At 44.0% G+C, this 18791-nt stretch overlaps 1 protein-coding gene across 1 annotated transcript in view; it reads right to left on the bottom strand.

Moving 5' to 3' along the window:
• The window catches only part of GDPD4 (glycerophosphodiester phosphodiesterase domain containing 4), a 94616-nt gene that overhangs the window by 30579 nt on the left and 45246 nt on the right, over positions 1-18791 (bottom strand). The window contains exons 2-9 of the mRNA XM_069759368.1: positions 18196-18405; positions 17528-17631; positions 16393-16486; positions 12882-12941; positions 12377-12475; positions 11243-11336; positions 7410-7555; positions 6837-6919 (exon numbers count right to left, since the gene is read on the bottom strand). Coding sequence (XP_069615469.1) covers positions 6837-6919; positions 7410-7555; positions 11243-11336; positions 12377-12475; positions 12882-12941; positions 16393-16486; positions 17528-17631; positions 18196-18378 — 863 coding nt within the window. The 5' untranslated portion in view covers positions 18379-18405. The remainder of the gene's footprint in view (positions 1-6836; positions 6920-7409; positions 7556-11242; positions 11337-12376; positions 12476-12881; positions 12942-16392; positions 16487-17527; positions 17632-18195; positions 18406-18791) is intronic.

The following is an 18791-nucleotide window of genomic DNA, read 5'->3' as shown; positions in this document are numbered from 1 at the left end:
GTTATTTCTATGCTGGCATCAATCACGGCTGTTTTTTGATTACTGTGTACTAGTTTACATCTAGATATACATCTAGATATATCCCTCGGAACCTAGAAGTGCTTTTCTTATTCAATTGATGGACGTGACCCTTTATACTATTTTTCTTGTAATACCATACTATGCTATATGCTATGTATAAAATGTGTATATATATCTCTCTAACTTACGCCCCTCTGTTTTGTATGTATTTTTGTACGTTGTATATACAGAGATGAATATTTCTATCAAATTTTAGGCGTATATGTATATATTGTTTTGATCTCATTTTTTGTTTTGTTTTTTCAATCCTAGTCTGAAGAAGGTCTAAGTTTCAGACCGAAACGTTACATAAAGTGGGATTGCATTTGAATAAATCTTATTTGCATACTTTATGAGTGCCGGAATTTTTTGAATTATACTTATTAAGGGGGTGGTATCCCTCTCCGAGCACCTTCTTGTTACAGAGTGACGTGCTATATATATTTTTACTATAATACTGCTCCTATGTACAAGAATATAACTACTATAATACTGCTCCTATGTACAAGAATATAACTACTATAATACTGCCCCTATGTACAAGAGTATAACTACTATAATACAGCCCCTATGTACAAGAATATAACTACTATAATACTGCTCCTATGTACAAGAATATAACTACTATAATACTGCTCCTATGTACAAGAATATAACTACTGTAATACTGCTCCTATGTACAAGAATATAACTACTATAATACTGCCTCTATGTACAAGAATATAACTACTATAATACTGCCCCTATGTACAAGAATATAACTACTATAATACTGCTCCTATGTACAAGAATATAACTACTATAATACTGCTCCTATGTACAAGAATATAACTACTGTAATACTGCTCCTATGTACAAGAATATAACTACTATAATACTGCCTCTATGTACAAGAATATAACTACTATAATACTGCCCCTATGTACAAGAATATAACTACTATAATACTGCTCCTATGTACAAGAATATAACTACTATAATACTGCTCCTATGTACAAGAATATAACTACTGTAATACTGCTCCTATGTACAAGAATATAACTACTATAATACTGCCTCTATGTACAAGAATATAACTACTATAATACTGCTCCTATGTACAAGAATATAACTACTATAATACTGCTCCTATGTACAAGAATATAACTACTATAATACTGCTCCTATGTACAAGAATATAACTACTATAATACTGCTCCTATGTACAAGAATATAACTACTATAATACTACCCCTATGTACAAGAATATAACTACTATAATACTGCTCCTATGTATAAGAATATAACTACTATAATACTGCTCCTATGTACAAGAATATAACTACTATAATACTACCCCTATGTACAAGAATATAACTACTATAATACTGCTCCTATGTATAAGAATATAACTACTATAATACTGCCCCTGTGTACAAGAATATAACTACTATAATACTGCCCCTATGTACAAGAATATAACTACTATAATACTGCCCCTATGTAGAAGAATATAACTACTATAATACTGCCCCTATGTACAAGAATATAACTACTATAATACTGCTCCCTATCCCAATTCCCCAACGAATGCAGTTCAAACTACTAACACTGATCTACAAAGCCATCCATAACCTGTCTCCTCCCTATATCTCTGAACTAATCTCCCAATATCTTCCCTCACGTAATCTTCGATCCTCCCAAGACCTCCTTCTCTCCTCCACACTTATTCGTTCCTCACCCAACCGCCTCCAAGATTTCTCCCGAATATCCACCTTCCTCTGGAATTCCACGCCTCAACACGTCTGATTATCCACCACTCTCAGATCCTTCAGACAGAACCTGAAAACCCATCTCTTCAGGAAAGTCTACAGCCTGCAATAACAATTCTACTGCCTCACCACCACCCGAGCTGCCGCCTCACCACCACCTGAGCTGCCACCTCACCACCACCTGAGCTGCCGCCTCACCACCACCAGAGCTGCTGCCTCACCACCACCAGAGCTGCTGCATCACCACCACCAGAGCTGCTGCCTCACCACCACCAGAGCTGCTGCCTCACCACCACCAGAGCTGCTGCCTCACCACCACCTGAGCTGCCGCCTCACCACCACCAGAGCTGCCGCCTCACCACCACCTGAGCTGCCGCCTCACCACCCGAGCTGCCGTCTCACCACCATCAGAGCTTCCGTCTCACCACCACCTGAGCTGCCGCCTCACCACCATCTGAGGTGCCGCCTCACCACCATCTGAGCTGCCGCCTCACCACCATCTGAGGTGCCGCCTCACCACCACCTGAGCTGCCGGCTCACCACCACCTGAGGTGCCGCCTCACCACCACCTGAGGTGCCGCCTCACCACCATCTGAGCTGCCGCCTCACCACCACCAGAGCTGCCGCCTCACCACCACCAGAGCTGCTGCCTCACCACCACCAGAGCTGCTGCCTCACCACCACCAGAGCTGCTGCCTCACCACCACCTGAGCTGCCGCCTCACCACCACCAGAGCTGCCGCCTCACCACCACCTGAGCTGCCACCTCACCACCACCCGAGCTGCCGTCTCACCACCATCAGAGCTGCTGTCTCACCACCATCTGAGGTGCCGCCTCACCACCATCTGAGCTGCCGCCTCACCACCATCTGAGCTGCCGCCTCACCACCATCTGAGGTGCCGCCTCACCACCATCTGAGCTGCCGCCTCACCACCACCTGAGGTGCCGCCTCACCACCATCTGAGCTGCCGCCTCACCACCACCAGAGCTGCTGCCTCACCACCACCAGAGCTGCCGTCTCACCACCATAAGAGCTGCCGTCTCACCACCACCTGAGCTGCCTCACCCCTACCTTCTGCCTCTTCCCCACTATCCCATAGAATGTAAGTCTACAAGGGCAGGGTCCTCTCCCCTCTGTACCAGTCCATCATTGTTAGTTTGTTTACTGTAAACGATATCTATAACCCTGTATGTAACCCCTTTCTCATGTACAGCACCATGGAATCAATGGTGCTATATAAATAATAATAATAATAATAACTACTATAATGTTGCCCCCTATGGACATGAATATGTGAGGACATAGTTATAGCTGATTTTCTTACATGTATACAATTTCCTACTTTCTTCACAGATTCTTCCTCCAGACAGAGATATGTGTATCATAGATAATCCGTATGGGGGGCGGGGGTCACTGAGGCCATTTTGCTCTCAAGTTGTCGCTGCTCTTTCTTCTCGTTACTCACATGGAGATTGTGGCGCTGTAGAGGGGCGCGGCGTCTCCGCTATCAGGCCGGGGAATTACTCACTGGACCCTTTCCCATCAGTTCATTTACAGATAAATCCTACCCCGCGAGTAATCGGGTCCACAGATCTGTAGACGCCACTGTGTAAAGCTTTTATCTCCCCAGACATCTAATGTAACAATCTCCCTGTTGACTCCATTCACCATAATACCGCCATCTCTTTCTTCCAAACCCCTGGAAGACACAGGACAGGATTGCAACTGTTCTAGTGATATGAGGCGGCTATTGCAACTATCAGGCATTGATGGCATATTCTGTTGATATGTAATAAATGTTTAAGATGGGTACAACACTTTACCCCTTTAATACATGGGTACTGTATGGCGGTGTTATTTGGACTCTGAAGTGCAAGTTTATTTTTGCAGGTATTTTGTGGGAAATATTTGGCAGTGTTACATGGTAGTTTACATGGTAGCATCATATGTACGCTATGTGGAGGCTTTATTTAGCGTTCTATGGCAGTACGGTATAGGCATTGTATGGAGGTTTTATTTGGCTTTGTATGGCAGTATTTCGGCATAAAGATTTTAATAACTTGTCATGGGTCTATATTAGTTTCAGGGATCTGGTTTGTATTATTTTAGGGGTGTGGTGTGGATTCCTTATTAGTTTAAAGGGTTTGGTCTGGGAGTTTATATTAGTTTAGGAGCTCTGATATGGGGTGTGTAATAGTTTATAGGATCTAATCTGGGGTTTTATCAGTTTAAAGGATCTGGTCTGGGGTCTGATCACTGATGCGATCCAGCGATGCGTTCGCTTGTAACCAGGGTAAACATCGGGTAACTAAGCGCAGGACCGCGCTTAGTTACCCGATGTTTACCCTGGTTACAAGCGTTAAACTAAAAAAAAACAAACAGCACATACTTACATTCTGGTGTCCGTCAGGTCCCTTGCCGTCTCTGCTTCCCGCACTGTGACTGCCGGCCGTAAAGTGAAAGTGAAAGCACAGCCGCTGTGCTCTGCTTTCACTTTACGGCCGGCAGTCACAGTGCGGGAAGCAGACGGCAAGGGACCTGACGGACACCAGAATGTAAGTATGTGCTGTTTGTTTTTTTTTAGTTTAACGCTTGTAACCAGGGTAAACATCGGGTAACTAAGCGCGGTCCTGCGCTTAGTTACCCGATGTTCACCCTGGTTACCCAGGGACCTCGGCATCGTTGGTCGCTGGAGAGCTGTCTGTGTGACAGCTCCCCAGCGACCACACTACGATTTACCTACGATCACTGCCAGGTCATATCGCTGGTCGTGATAGTAGGTAAATCGTATAGTGTGACGGTACCCTTAGTATAGGGGTCTGGCCTGGGAGTTTATTAGTCTATGCTGTCTGATATGGGGTCTGTATTTGTTCGGGGAGGGGGGGGTATTGTCTGAGTTTTGTATTTATTTTGGGGGTATGGTCTGCCTTTTTTAATGGGTCTGGTGTGAATTCCTTATTAATATAAAGGGCTTGGTCTGGGAGTTTCTTTTAGTTTAGGTCATATTAACAAATTACCCAGAGGGTAAATGGACCCAATTTAAGGGATATTGTGATTGAAACTTGACTTTTATTGATATGTATTTAATAAACATGGTGATCACTAAAATGGTATTAGTGTATAATAAATTCTGTTAGATTCCTATATTAGGTAGCGCTATCCTATCGGCTATCAATCCTCCTACGAAGATTAATGACCGCAGTCCATTAGCTAGTATAGCCTTCTGAGAATAAATATAGTAAATATTGAGTACAGAATGACTAAGGCTAATTAACTCATAGCCTTCCCAACATGTTTTGCCATTTCTCAGCCCACTGATGAAGCCTGTTTAGGCGAAACACGTCGGAGAGGCTATGTGTTAATCTTACTTAGCTTTAAGGTACCGTTACACTAAACGACTTACCAACGATCACGACCAGCGATACGACCTGGCCATGATCGTTGGTAAGTCGTTGTGTGGTCGCTGGGGAGCTGTCACACAGACCGCTCTCCAGCGACCAACGATCAGGGGAACGACTTCGGCATCGTTGAAACTGTCTTCAACGATGCCAAAGTCCCCGGGTAACCAGGGTAAACATCGGGTTACTAAGTGAAGGGCCGCGCCTAGTAACCCGATATTTACCCTGGTTACCAGGGTAAAGCAGAGCACAGCGGTGACGTCACCGCTGTGCTTTACGGCCGGCGCTGACAGTCAGTGCAGGGAAGCTGACAGCGGGGGACGTGACAGACATCGGAATGTGAGTATGTACTGTTTTTTTTTTAACTTTTACAATGGTAACCAGGGTAAATATCGGGTTACTAAGCGCGGCCCTGCGCTTAGTAACCCGATATTTACCCTGGTTACAAGTGAACACATCGCTGGATCGGCGTCACACACGCAGATCCAGCGATGACAGCGGGTGATCAGCGACCAAAAAAAGGTCCTGATCATTCCCCAGCGACCAACGATCTCCCAGCAGGGGCCTGATCGTTGGTCGCTGTCACACATAATGAGATCATTAGCGGGATCGTTGCTTCGTCACAAAAAGCGTGACGTTGCAACGATATCCTTAACGATATCGTTATGTGTGAAGGTACCTTTAGTGGTTCTGAACTCAATATTTACTATGTATATTCTCAGAAGGCTATACTAGCTAATGGACTGCAGCTGTTAGGATAAGGTAAGAGGACTCAGTTGTTTATTAATTATCTGTTAGTTTAGGGGCTCTGGTCTGGGGTCTGTATTTGTTTAGGGGGTCTGTGGTCTGTAATAGTCTAGGCTAGGGAATCTGGTCTGAGGGTCTGAATTTTTTTTGGAATATCTGATGTAGGGTTCTATATTAGCTTATGGGGTCTGTTCTGGTCTGGTGTCTGTATTTGTTTTAAAGGGTCTCGTCTGTGGTTTGTATTTATTTTAGGGTCTGGTCTGGTCTATATTATTTTAGGTTGTGGTCTGGGGTCTGTCTTATCTAAGGGGTCTGGTTTGAAAATTTGTATTTTTAGAGTTTCTGATCTAGCCTTGTATATTAGTTTAAAGGAGCTAAGTTTGTATTTTGTTTAGGGGGTTTGCAGAATGGGGGACTTACCCCATTGGCACTTGTGACAAACTCCTTAGGTGTCCTGGTCTTTATTGACTGAGGCGTTACATGGCGGAAGGTTTTAGGAAAAATGCCTTTAAAAATTGCCATAAATAGATTTTTTGGTGATAGGAGACTCTTACCCGTTTCATTGTTGACCCCAAAGATTTATCTCAAAGCCCCCTGTTCCCCACGTATAGCAGGTGTAACCATGGTCATATCTGCACAAATTAACATAGAAGCAATCATATGATTCACCCCCTCGTGTGCAGACCCCAAATGTGCAATGTACAGACGGAGGCTGAATTATCTCTGCGACTGTGCAGAAGTGGGCACAGCAGCGAAACGGACATGCGAGTAAATGAGACCACGTCCGCCATTGTGTATAGAGCTTCTAAGTTTTTGGTGCAATGAGGTTTCCACTGACAATACGAGGATCTACGGAGGACGACACGGAACACACATTACCTGATGGTGACGTCGCTCTCCAGACCATCGCCTTCATATTCTATTGTTTTTTCAAAGGACATTTTGGTATTTTCCGGTGCAAACTGCGGGGGGGAGGGAAGACAGAATTTAATTAAATCTGTCGTTATTAGATATATGGAAAATTTCACCAATTTTAATACATATGGAAAAAGACAAAAAAATATGTAAAAGAATAAATCCTACAAGACAAGACCTCATCATAGATTTTGTTGCATTATTGTTGGCCCTCGAGTTCAGATCCGGCTGTTACACTTCGGTGGTTCAGTGCCTGTGCTCACCCCCTATACAAATTCACATCGGTTTTTTTTTTAATTTCTCATTTAGAAATTAGAGAACAAAATTTAGAACAGTTACAGTAGTTTGCCAAAACTTTATCACCCAAAACTCAACAAGGTAAAATAACCGCAGCGTTTCTGCCGGCAAGGTGTTGACTGATTGAAACCGATTTGAATGCAGCTCCGGAGGTGACTAAAGAGATCTGTGATCAAGTCCTTATGTTTGATTATATAAAATGACAGAAAAGCGAAGCTGACCCCACCGCCGGATACTTACCGTCGGTGATCCCCGGTGCCCTATCAGCAAGGGTTTCGCCCCAAGCGACCCTTTCTCCCTTATGCAGGGGGAATACATTCCCAGTGGTAATAAATACAGGAGTAGCAGCACAGCAATGTATGGACTGATGATCATCAGCTGAGACACTGGGAAAAACAAGAAAAAAAGTAAAAGTTAAAAAAAAAAATTGTTTTTTCAAATATAAGGGAGAAACGCTACAAAAACGGGGTTTGGTTTCGGGTCTGTATTTGTTCAGGGCAGTGTTCCCCAACTCCAGTACTCTAGACCCCACAACAGGTCATGTTTTCAGGATTTCCTTAGTATTGCACAGGTGATGGAATTACTGCCTGTGCAGGTGATGAAATTATCACCTGTGCAATACTAAGGAAATCCTGAAAACATGACCTGTTTGTGGGGTCTTGAGGACTGGAGTTGAGAAACACGGGTTTAGGGGGTCTCGTCTTGTTTGAAATCTGTATTATCTTAGGCATCTGCTCTGGGTGTTTGTTTAGGGGTCTTATCTGGTGTCTGTATTTGCTTAGGTGGGGTCTAGTTTGGAGTTTGTATAAAGTTGGTGAATATGGTCTGGGGTCTGTATTTGTTTAGGGGTCTTTGCTCTGTATTAGCCTAGAAGATTTAGTCTGAGGGTCTGTATATTTTTAGAGGATGTGATTTAAGGTTTTGTTTTAAAGGGGCTGAGCTTCTATTTAGAGGGTCTGATTTCGGGTCCCTTGTTTGTTCAGGGGCTTTTCTTTTTGGGTCTGTTTATTTAGGGAATATGTTCTGGTGTCTATTTATTTTTGGGTGTTCCAGCCTCATGGACGAGGGTCTGTTCTCTATAGATGCGTAGGAGTGTGAGCCGTGCGCTTTATATTACACACATGGAGCGTACATATACAGACCCCGCACAGCGAGAACGAGCCGGAGGTTTGCTCTTCACATGAATTATCCACATAATTGTTTAACAATGAAAAACACAAAATCAACATGTTCCTCCATAATGTGAGATCAGCGTTCTGCAGCAGTAGCAGAACACACTGTGGAATATTTTATCATTTTAATAAATCAAATAGAATTTTGCTTGTTTTTTGTTTTTTTTTATTTGGATGAAAAATGCAAAACCTGATGATGATTAATCTGGTGATCAGATCTAGTGGATCAAGACTAAACCCGTCGCCTGAGAAGTATGCAGTATTACCGTATATATAAAGCCGAAAGGTAAATGCACAAAGGACCCATATAATATGTCACATGCAAACCCGAGAACATATCCTCCTTATATACAGAAGCAGAACAAACACCAGATTCTAGACCAGATCCCCTATATACGGACCATAGACCAGATCCTCGTGTATAGATCCTAGACCAGACACCCCCTGTATACACCCCTGTATACAGACCATAGACCAGACACCCCCTGTATGCAAACCCTATCCCAGATACCCCTGTGTACAGAAGCAGAACAAACACCAGATCCTAGACCAGATCCCCTATATACAGACCATAGACAAGATCCCACTATACATAGACCCTAGACCAGATCCCCCTGTGTACAGACCGATCCTCCCCGCATACACACTCTAAACCAGGTTCCCCTAAATACACAAAGAAGACCATCAGATATAGATACCCCAAAATACAGATCCCCATCATAAGGATGCACCTGCATATGGATCCACCTACATACAGATCCACCTGCATACAGATCCACCAGCACACAGATCCCCCTACGTACAGATCCCTCTACGTACGGATACATACAGGTTCCCCCTACATACAGGTTCCCCCTACATACAGGTTCCCCCTACATACAGATGCCCCTACATACAGTTACTCCTACATACAGATCCCCCTATGTACAGATCCTACTACATACAGGATCCCCCTACATACTGAGCCCCCTACGTACAGATCCTCCTACATACAGATCCCCCTACGTACAGATCCTCCTACATACAGATCCCCCTACGTACAGATCCTCCTGCATACAGGTTCCCCTACATACAGATCCTCCTACATACAGATCCCCATACGTACAGATCCCCCTACGTACAGATCCTACTGCATACAGGTTCCCCCTACATACAGAGCCCCCTACATACAGATCCTCCTACATACAGATCCCCATACGTACAGATCCTCCTGCATACAGGTTCCCCCTACATACAGAGCCCCCTACATACAGATCCTCATAGAGATTCCCCTACGTACAGATCCTCCTACATACAGATCCACCTGCATACAGATCCACCAGCACACAGATCCACCTGCATATAGATCCCCCTACGTACAGATCCCCCTACGTACAGATCCTCCTGCATACAGGGTCCCCCTACATACAGAGCCCCTACATACAGATCCCCTACATACAGATCCCCCTACGTACAGATCCCACTACATACAGGTTCCCCCTACATACAGGTTCCCCGTACATACAGATCCTCCTACATACAGATCCTCCTACGTACAGAGCCCCCTACATACAGATCCCCATACGTACAGATCCTCCTACGTACAGGTTCCCCCTACATACAGAGCCCCTACATACAGATCCCCTACATACAGATCCCCTACATACAGAGCCCCCTACATACAGATCCTCCTACATACAGATCCCCCTACGTACAGATCCTCCTACATACAGATCCCCCTACGTACAGATCCTCCTGCATACAGGTTCCCCTACATACAGAGCCCCCTACATACATATCCCCTACATACAGATCCCCCTACATACAGATCTCCTACATACAGATCCTCCTGCAGACAGATTCTCCGGCATACAGATCCCCCTACATACGGACTACCTGACCAGACCACCTGCATACACACCCCAGACCAGATTCACCCAGTATAAAGACCCTACACCAGATACCCCCTCTCAGCATACAGACCCCCAGGGTAAACACTGTAAGTTGAACCCCTCCTAAATACAGATCCCGTGACAACCTCGGGGCATAGAGGAAAGTCTAAAGGTACCTTCACACATAACGATATCGTTAACGATATCGTTGCTTTTTGTGACGTAGCAACGATAATGTTAATGAAATCGTTATGTGTGACAGCGACCAACGATCAGGCCCCTGCTGGGAGATCGTTGGTCGCTGGGGAAAGTCCAGAACTTTATTTCGTCGCTGGATCTCCCGCTGACATCGCTGGATCGGCGTGTGTGACACCGATCCAGCGATGTCTTCACTGGTAACCAGGGTAAACATCGGGTTACTAAGCGCAGGGCCGCGCTTAGTAACCCGATGTTTACCCTGGTTACCAGCGTAAACGTTAAAAAACAAACATTACATACTTACCTTCTGCTGTCTGTCCCCGGCGCTCTGCTTCTCTGCACTGTCAGCGCCTGTCAGCCGGAAAGCAGAGAGGTGACGTCACCACTCTGCTTTCCGGCTGACCGGCGCTGACAGTGCAGAGAAGCAGAGCACCGGGGACAGACAGCAGAAGGTAAGTATGTAGTGTTTGTTTTTTAACGTTTACGCTCGTAACCAGGGTAAACATCGGGTTACTAAGCGCGGCCCTGCGCTTAGTAACCCGATGTTTACCCTGGTTACCGGCATCGTTGGTCGCTGGAGAGCGGTCTGTGTGACAGCTCTCCAGCGACCAAACAGCGACGCTGCAGCGATCAACATCGTTGTCGGTATCGCTGCAGCGTCGCTGAGTGTGAAGGTACCTTTAGAGGTCTCTGCTTTTTCCTGACATCTGACCATTCTGTAATGGTCGGCGGTACGGACGAAGGCAGCAACAAACTTCTCATCCTGGAACCTTCTGGGGCCAAGAATACAAAGTAACACAGCAGACATTATCCACCAACTAGTAACACTTACGTCTTGTGTTCATCCTGACAAAATAAAGTGCGACTGGCCAAGACAGCAGGGTCATTACCGCCAGAGAGCCAATATGGAGGTACGGAGCCGTCACCTGGATCAGAAACATAATACCGGGCATTACTGAGGATTCATCTGTTTGTGACAGTGTAACAGGAGGACACAGCGCAGCGACCGTCAACTTTCATACAATATGGATGTACTTTTTTAACAAAGGTATGTCCATCTTTGAATAATATTTTACAGATTATCTATAGAAAAAAAAAATTATATATGTAAAAAGTGCATTTATTATCCTGTGGGCATCCTGGGCCTGTATTATACTCCAGAGCTGCACTCACTATTCTGCTGGTGCAGTCACTGTGTACATACATTACATTACTGATCCTGAGTTACATCCTGCATTATACTCCAGAGCTGCACTCACTATTCTGCTGGTGCAGTCACTGTGTACATACATTACATTACTGATCCTGAGTTACATCCTGTATTATACTCCAGAGCTGCACTCACTATTCTGCTGGTACAGTCACTATGTACATACATTACATTACTGATCCTGAGTTACATCCTGTATTATACTCCAGTGCTGCACTCACTATTCTGCTGGTGCAGTCACTGTGTACATACATTACATTACTGATCCTGAGTTACATCCTGTATTATACTCCAGAGCTGCACTCACTATTCTGCTGGTGCAGTCACTGTGTACATACATTACATTACTGATCCTGAGTTACATCCTGTATTATACTCCAGAGCTGCACTCACTATTCTGTTGGTGCAGTCACTGTGTACATACATTACATTACTGATCCTGAGTTACATCCTGCATTATACCCCAGAGCTGCACTCACTATTCTGCTGGTACAGTCACTGTATACATACATTACATTACTGATCCTGAGTTACATCCTGTATTATACCCCAGAGCTGCACTCACTATTCTGCTGGTGCAGTCACTGTGTACATACATTACATTACTGATCCTGAGTTACATCCTGTATTGTACTCCAGAGCTGCACTCACTATTCTGCTGGTAGTAGTGGCATTCTGTCAGAAATTTTTCACATAACTTTCCATTCTCAAAAATGGCAGAATTGTTTATGTACCCCTTTGTAAAGGACCGCTTACCTGGAACGAGAGGCGAATAGCTGCCCATTCCTCTCCCCATAAATTAGACAAAGCAGCAAGGGCAGCAATAAAGAAAATAAAGACAAACAGCATCCCACCCTGGCAAAGGGAAAGCACATCGGTCAGAAACAAAGCAAATGCAAAAAATGTCATTGGGACAGATAAGAATCATCTTGTGGTTTTAGGTCCAAAATTCCATGCAGATGGATTTGCGCATTTACCTTTATATGTTCCCTGTATAGATAGAATTACTGTATATGAGAATATTGTGTTTGCCAGCAGCCACCACTAGGGGGAGCTCAGGAACACACTGCGTATACACACAGCTCGATGCATCAGTATGTGGTAAGCTCCTGAGCTCCCCCTAGTGGTGGATACTGGCTGATAGAATATTATCATGTCTCTATGCCGGTGAAGAGGATTTGGAGCTTTGTGTCAGTAAAGGGAGCTGTGACCACTATATAGAACATTCTAATCAGGGCAGAAGATTACTGTCATTAATTACCTTATGGCTCCAGTGCAGGTAAAGCTGCTGACCTTCTGAAAGCAGACATACTGCCAAAACCTAAAAAAAACAACAAGAAATACTTATATTAATCCAGTCCCAATGTATGCCAAAGATGATAAGATGTACCCCAATCAAATGCGAGTGGTCACTCAGCTTTCCCACAGTCCTGAATTTTGCCATTCAGAAATCTGAAAAAGCTGAGTGACAACCCCCATAAGATATGTAATGGCAGGTATGCAGGTTGTCAGGAATCTGCTGTGGCTTTCCTAGCAAAGTGTACAATGATCACTGGGGCATACTATGCTTCACTGCTGCGGAAACTGCGGGAGGCCATCAAAGCCAAGAGACGTGGCACGCTCACCAAAGATGTCCGCCTTCTGCAAGACAGTGCACCAGCTCACGACTCACATGTAGCCCAAATGGAAGCATGCTCCTGTGGCTTTGTAATTCTACCGCATCCCCCTTATTCACCCGACCTCGCACCATCCAACTTCAACCTTTTTCCAACAATGAAGTTATTTTTGAAGGTCAAGCATTTTACAGATGATGAGACTCTCATTTCCGAAGTCACAAGGCAGCTTTTGGAGCAACCTGTCGACTTCTACAAGCGAGTCGTTTACAGTTGCTTAGAGAGATGGGAGGAGTGTGTGTCCCTAAGTGGTCCCTATGTAGAGAAGGACTAATAACTGTGCCAAGGTTCATTGCTCTCAATCCACAGGAAGTGGGTCAGGGGAACCTTTCCTGAACACCCTCATATCAACTCCACTCGCCGTGTTTGGAAGAAGAAGAAGAAGGATGAGTACAATCCCAAGAACACCATCCCAACCGTGAAGCATGGTGGGGGAAACATCATACGTTGGGGGTGCTTTTCTGCAATGGGGACAGGACAACTGCACCGTATTGAAGGGAAAATGATTGCGGTCATGTATAGTGAGATTTTGGCCTACAACCTCCTTTCCTCAGTAAGAACATTGCAGATGGGTCGTGGCTGTGTTTTCTAGCATGGCAATGACTCGAAACACAGTCAGGGAAACTAAGGAGAGGCTCCGTAAGAAGCATTTCAAGGTCCTGGAGTGGCCTAGCCGGTCTCCAGACCAGAACCCAAAAGAAAATCTTTGGAGGGCGCTGAAGCTCAACGTTGCCCAATGACAGCCCCGAAACCTGAAAGATCTGGATAAGATCTGTATGCGGAGGGGGCCAATATCCCTGCTGCAGTGTGTGCAAACCTGGTCAACATCTACAGGAAACATCTGACCTCTGTATTTGCAAACAAAGGTTTCTGGACCAAATGTCAAGTTCTGTTTTCTATTCTATCAAATACTTATTTCTTGTAATAAAATGCAAATTAATTATGTAAAAATCCCACAATGTGATTTTCTGGATTTTATTTCTAGATTCTGTCTCTCACAGGTGAAGTGTACCTACGATAAAAATTACACACCTCTCCATTCTTTGTTGGTGGGAAAACTTGCAAAATCAGCAAAGTATCAAATACTTATTTTCCCCACTGTACCTAGCACAGCTGAGGGTTTGCTACAATTACATTTATAAGCAGCATGGGTTCCAGACTGAGGCATTTTTCTCTCTTGATACATTTCAGGAGAGGAGATGTGAACGTTTTATTTTACATTTCCACCACATCAAATACAGGAATTGAATCCGACCGTCCACATAAATTTATATTTTTAAGAGTCTTTTATGGAAAGTTTTATATTCCTCATTCTCTATAACAGAAGACGTGAACTCTGTGGGAGAAAGTCACCGATCCCGTAGGAGAACTAGGCAGCGAGACGAGCGCATCATAAATGTTATAAAAATATCTGCCCCCTGCATCTATCACATAACAAGGGAGCAATTCAGGACTTTATATAACTTTATATGGTGAGAAATAAATACCAACAAGTTCAAAATAGATTTCACGTGACAGTGCTATTGTGTTACATATAGAAAGAAAATCCCCTGTAACCAATCACAGGAAGCCCAAGGACAATCCAAACTATCACAAGAGAGCAAAACAGATTACATATAGAAAGAAAGTATGAAAAGTAAAGACACTTTATAAATACAGTGTATTACATTATAGTTGCATCCTGTATTATACCCCAGAGCTGCACTCACTATTCTGCTGGTGCAGTCACTGTACATACATTACATCACTGATCCTGAGTTACATCCTGTATTATACTCCAGAGCTGCACTCACTATTCTGCTGGTGCAGTCACTGTGTACATACATTACTGATCCTGAGTTACATCCTGTATTATACTCCAGAGCTGCACTCACTATTCTGCTGGTGCAGTCACTGTGTACATACATTACATTACTGATCCTGAATTACATCCTGTATTATACTCCAGAGCTGCACTCACTATTCTGCTGGTGCAGTCACTGTGTACATACATTACATTACTGATCCTGAGTTACATCCTGTATTATACCCCAGAGCTGCACTCACTATTCTGCTGGTGCAGTCACTGTGTACATACATTACATTACTGATCCTGGGTTACATCCTGTATTATATTCCAGAGCTGCACTCACTATTCTGCTGGTGCAGTCACTGTGTACATACATTACATTACTGATCCTGAGTTACATCCTGTATTATACCCCAGAGCTGCACTCACTATTCTGCTGGTGCAGTCACTGTGTACATACATTACATTACTGATCCTGAGTTACATCCTGTATTATACCCCAGAGCTGCACTCACTATTCTGCTGGTGCAGTCACTGTGTACATACATTACATTACTGATCCTGAGTTACATCCTGTATTATACCCCAGAGCTGCACTCACTATTCTGCTGGTGCAGTCACTGTGTACATACATTACATTACTGATCCTGAGTTACATCCTGTATTATCCTCTAGAGCTGCACTCACTATTCTGCTGGTGCAGTCACTGTGTACATACATTACATTACTGATCCTGAGTTACATCCTGTATTATACCCCAGAGCTGCACTCACTATTCTGCTGGTGCAGTCACTGTGTACATACATTACATTACTGATCCTGAGTTACATCCTGTATTATACCCCAGAGCTGCACTCACTATTCTGCTGGTGCAGTCACTGTGTACATACATTACATTACTGATCCTGAGTTACATCCTGTATTATCCTCTAGAGCTGCACTCACTATTCTGCTGGTGCAGTCACTGTGTACATATATTACATTACTGATCCTGAGTTACATCCTGTATTATACTCCAGAGCTGCACTCACTATTCTGCTGGTGCAGTCACTGTGTACATCCATTACATTACTGATCCTGAGTTACATCCTGCATTATACCCCAGAGCTGCACTCACTATTCTGCTGGTGCAGTCACTGTGTACACACATTACATTACTGATCCTGAGTTACATCCTGTATTATACCCCAGAGCTGCACTCACTATTCTGCTGGTGCCGTCACTGTGTACATACATTACATATTCTAAATTTACATGGTTTGTTATATTCTACACATCAGCCATAACCTGAGCACCACCTCCAGACTCACCACTAATATCGCTACATAAGTGAACAGCACGGCCACCACCACCAGGATTAGCAAGGACCACAAGAACCAGTATCCCAGACCCTTGTATGAAAACCTGGAGGGGAGAACAGAGAAACATGTGCAATATAGAAACTAACAAGGCAGCATAAATAAGTAATTATTGACACATCAGTTACACTGTCTAACATTAATGCCGCAATGTATCCAAATGTCGGACAAGTCAATAGAAAGTGTTCTCTATAGTATACAGAGGTGTTATCAGTCATTATACAGGAGGAGGAGGTGAGCTGTGACATCACCTATTGTGAATGGTGGATCCTGTGTTATCTACTGTATATAGAGGTGTTATCAGTCATTGTACAGGAGGAGGAGGTGAGCTGTGATATCACCTATTGTGAATGGTGGATCCTGTGTTATCTACTGTATATAGAGGTGTTATTAGTCATTATACAGGAGGAGGAGGTGAGCTGTGATATCACCTATTGTGAATGGTGGATCCTGTGTTATCTACTGTATATAGAGGTGTTATAAGTCATTGTACAGGAGGAGGAGGTGAGCTGTGATATCACTTATTGTGAATGGTGGATCCTCTGTTATCTACTGTATGTAGAGGTGTAATCAGTCATTGTACAGGAAGAGGAGGCGAGTTGTGATATCACCTATTGTGAATGATGGATCCTGTGTTATCTACTGTATATAGAGGTGTTATCAGTCATTATAAAGGAGGAGGAGGTGAGCTGTGACATCACCTATTGTGAATGGTGGATCCTGTGTTATTTACTGTATATAGAGGTATTATCAGTCATTGTACAGGAGGAGGAGGTGAGCTGTGACATCCCCTATTGTGAATGGTGGATCCAAAGACATACTGATAGGGAATTTACATTGTGAGCCCCATCGGGGACGGTGATGATAGTGTGTGCAAAACTGTAAAGCGCTGCAGAATATGTTAGCGCTATATAAAAATAAACATTATTATTATCCTGCGTTATCTACTGTATATAGAGGTGCTATCACTGTAAGGCCTCAGCGTCGCTGTGCTCCATTCTCCATGTGCTCCCGTTATGCCTTTGTGCCTATTCTCAGCTCACAGTAGTATTATACGGCACATTCTGTATCTGTCGGAGACACTTACCAATCAAAGTCATTGTAGTCGTTCTTTGCTTCCCCCCAGAAATACAGGAAAACTAAGGCCAGACAAAAAGCCGCAACCAGGAGGAGGAAGAACACCGACTCCCTCTACAAACGGAAACACACAACATTACACCCTAAGGAAGGGGAACTGAAGACCTCTAAGTGGACAATCACTACTCCTTGGATCTTGACAACCCGCTATTCTATGGCATTGTTATGTTTTTATTATTACGTATAAATATTTACAGAATGGCCCTATTATATCAGCACTATATGGGGGTATTATGGGGGCACGGAATGACACTCCTATTTCGCACTGTATACTAGTATTATTTTGCCACTGTATAGTATAGGAACCGTATGGAACTGTTCAATACATACTGTGAAAATGATGGTACTGTTGTCGAACACTTTGCGGAGATATTATTTGTGCGCTATGTGGCACTAGTATTTGGGTGATATTTTTCACTTTGGTCTTTGTGCCAAAAATTAGCACAGTGCCCTATTATTTTTGCATGAGGACCTCCGCATACAGTATACACACGAGGATGTAGAGATTGATGTGGATGGCATCTATGAATGCAGCTCTGGATGTGACTAGAGCAGAAATCATCATTGGAAGGGTGAATCGCACCAATGCCATAAGTCAGTGTTCTGGACGTGTCTTACCCCTTTGCAGCAGCACTGGCCCGGCTCCGTCTTCTGGCGCTGGTACCGCTTCCATCGGCAGCTGTAGAGACCGGCCAGGAGCGAGATGAACGGCTGGTGCTCGTAATGCTGCAGGAGGCGTCTGCGCACAATCTTCAGCTTCCCCAGCCGCAGCCTCCGGAGAGTGGTGGAGGAGCCCCCCATCGGTGATAACTCACATCATCCTCACGTCTGGAACATATGAGCGTAACGGAAGATAGGATTTATAAGAGCGCAGGAATGTATTGGGGGACTTATGTATAATTGTGGGGTCTAACCTCAATGATCTGGAGTACAACGGTATCTATAGTGGAAAAGTGCTGGTCCTATGCAGTAACTGACAGCGCATACAGAGAGGGCTGTCAGTCACTAACTAGCTCCGCCCACTGGACTCCTAGCAGGGATTTAATAGGATATTCTGTAGATGATCCCTTATATCCACCTTCTCAGCTCCTCCTGCTCTATAATGAGCTGCCCTTATAAGTTCCCTATGGATCTTGAAACATAATAATAATAATAATAATAATAACTGTGGAAATCTCCATGGGATAAAGTGAGTCTTCCTTTATGGAAAGGGA

This window comes from Ranitomeya imitator, chromosome 3 (genome assembly GCF_032444005.1).
Source record: "Ranitomeya imitator isolate aRanImi1 chromosome 3, aRanImi1.pri, whole genome shotgun sequence".
NCBI lineage: Eukaryota > Metazoa > Chordata > Amphibia > Anura > Dendrobatidae > Ranitomeya > Ranitomeya imitator.
Note: the sequence above shows the minus strand (reverse complement) of the source record. Positions and strands in the feature narration are given on the sequence as shown.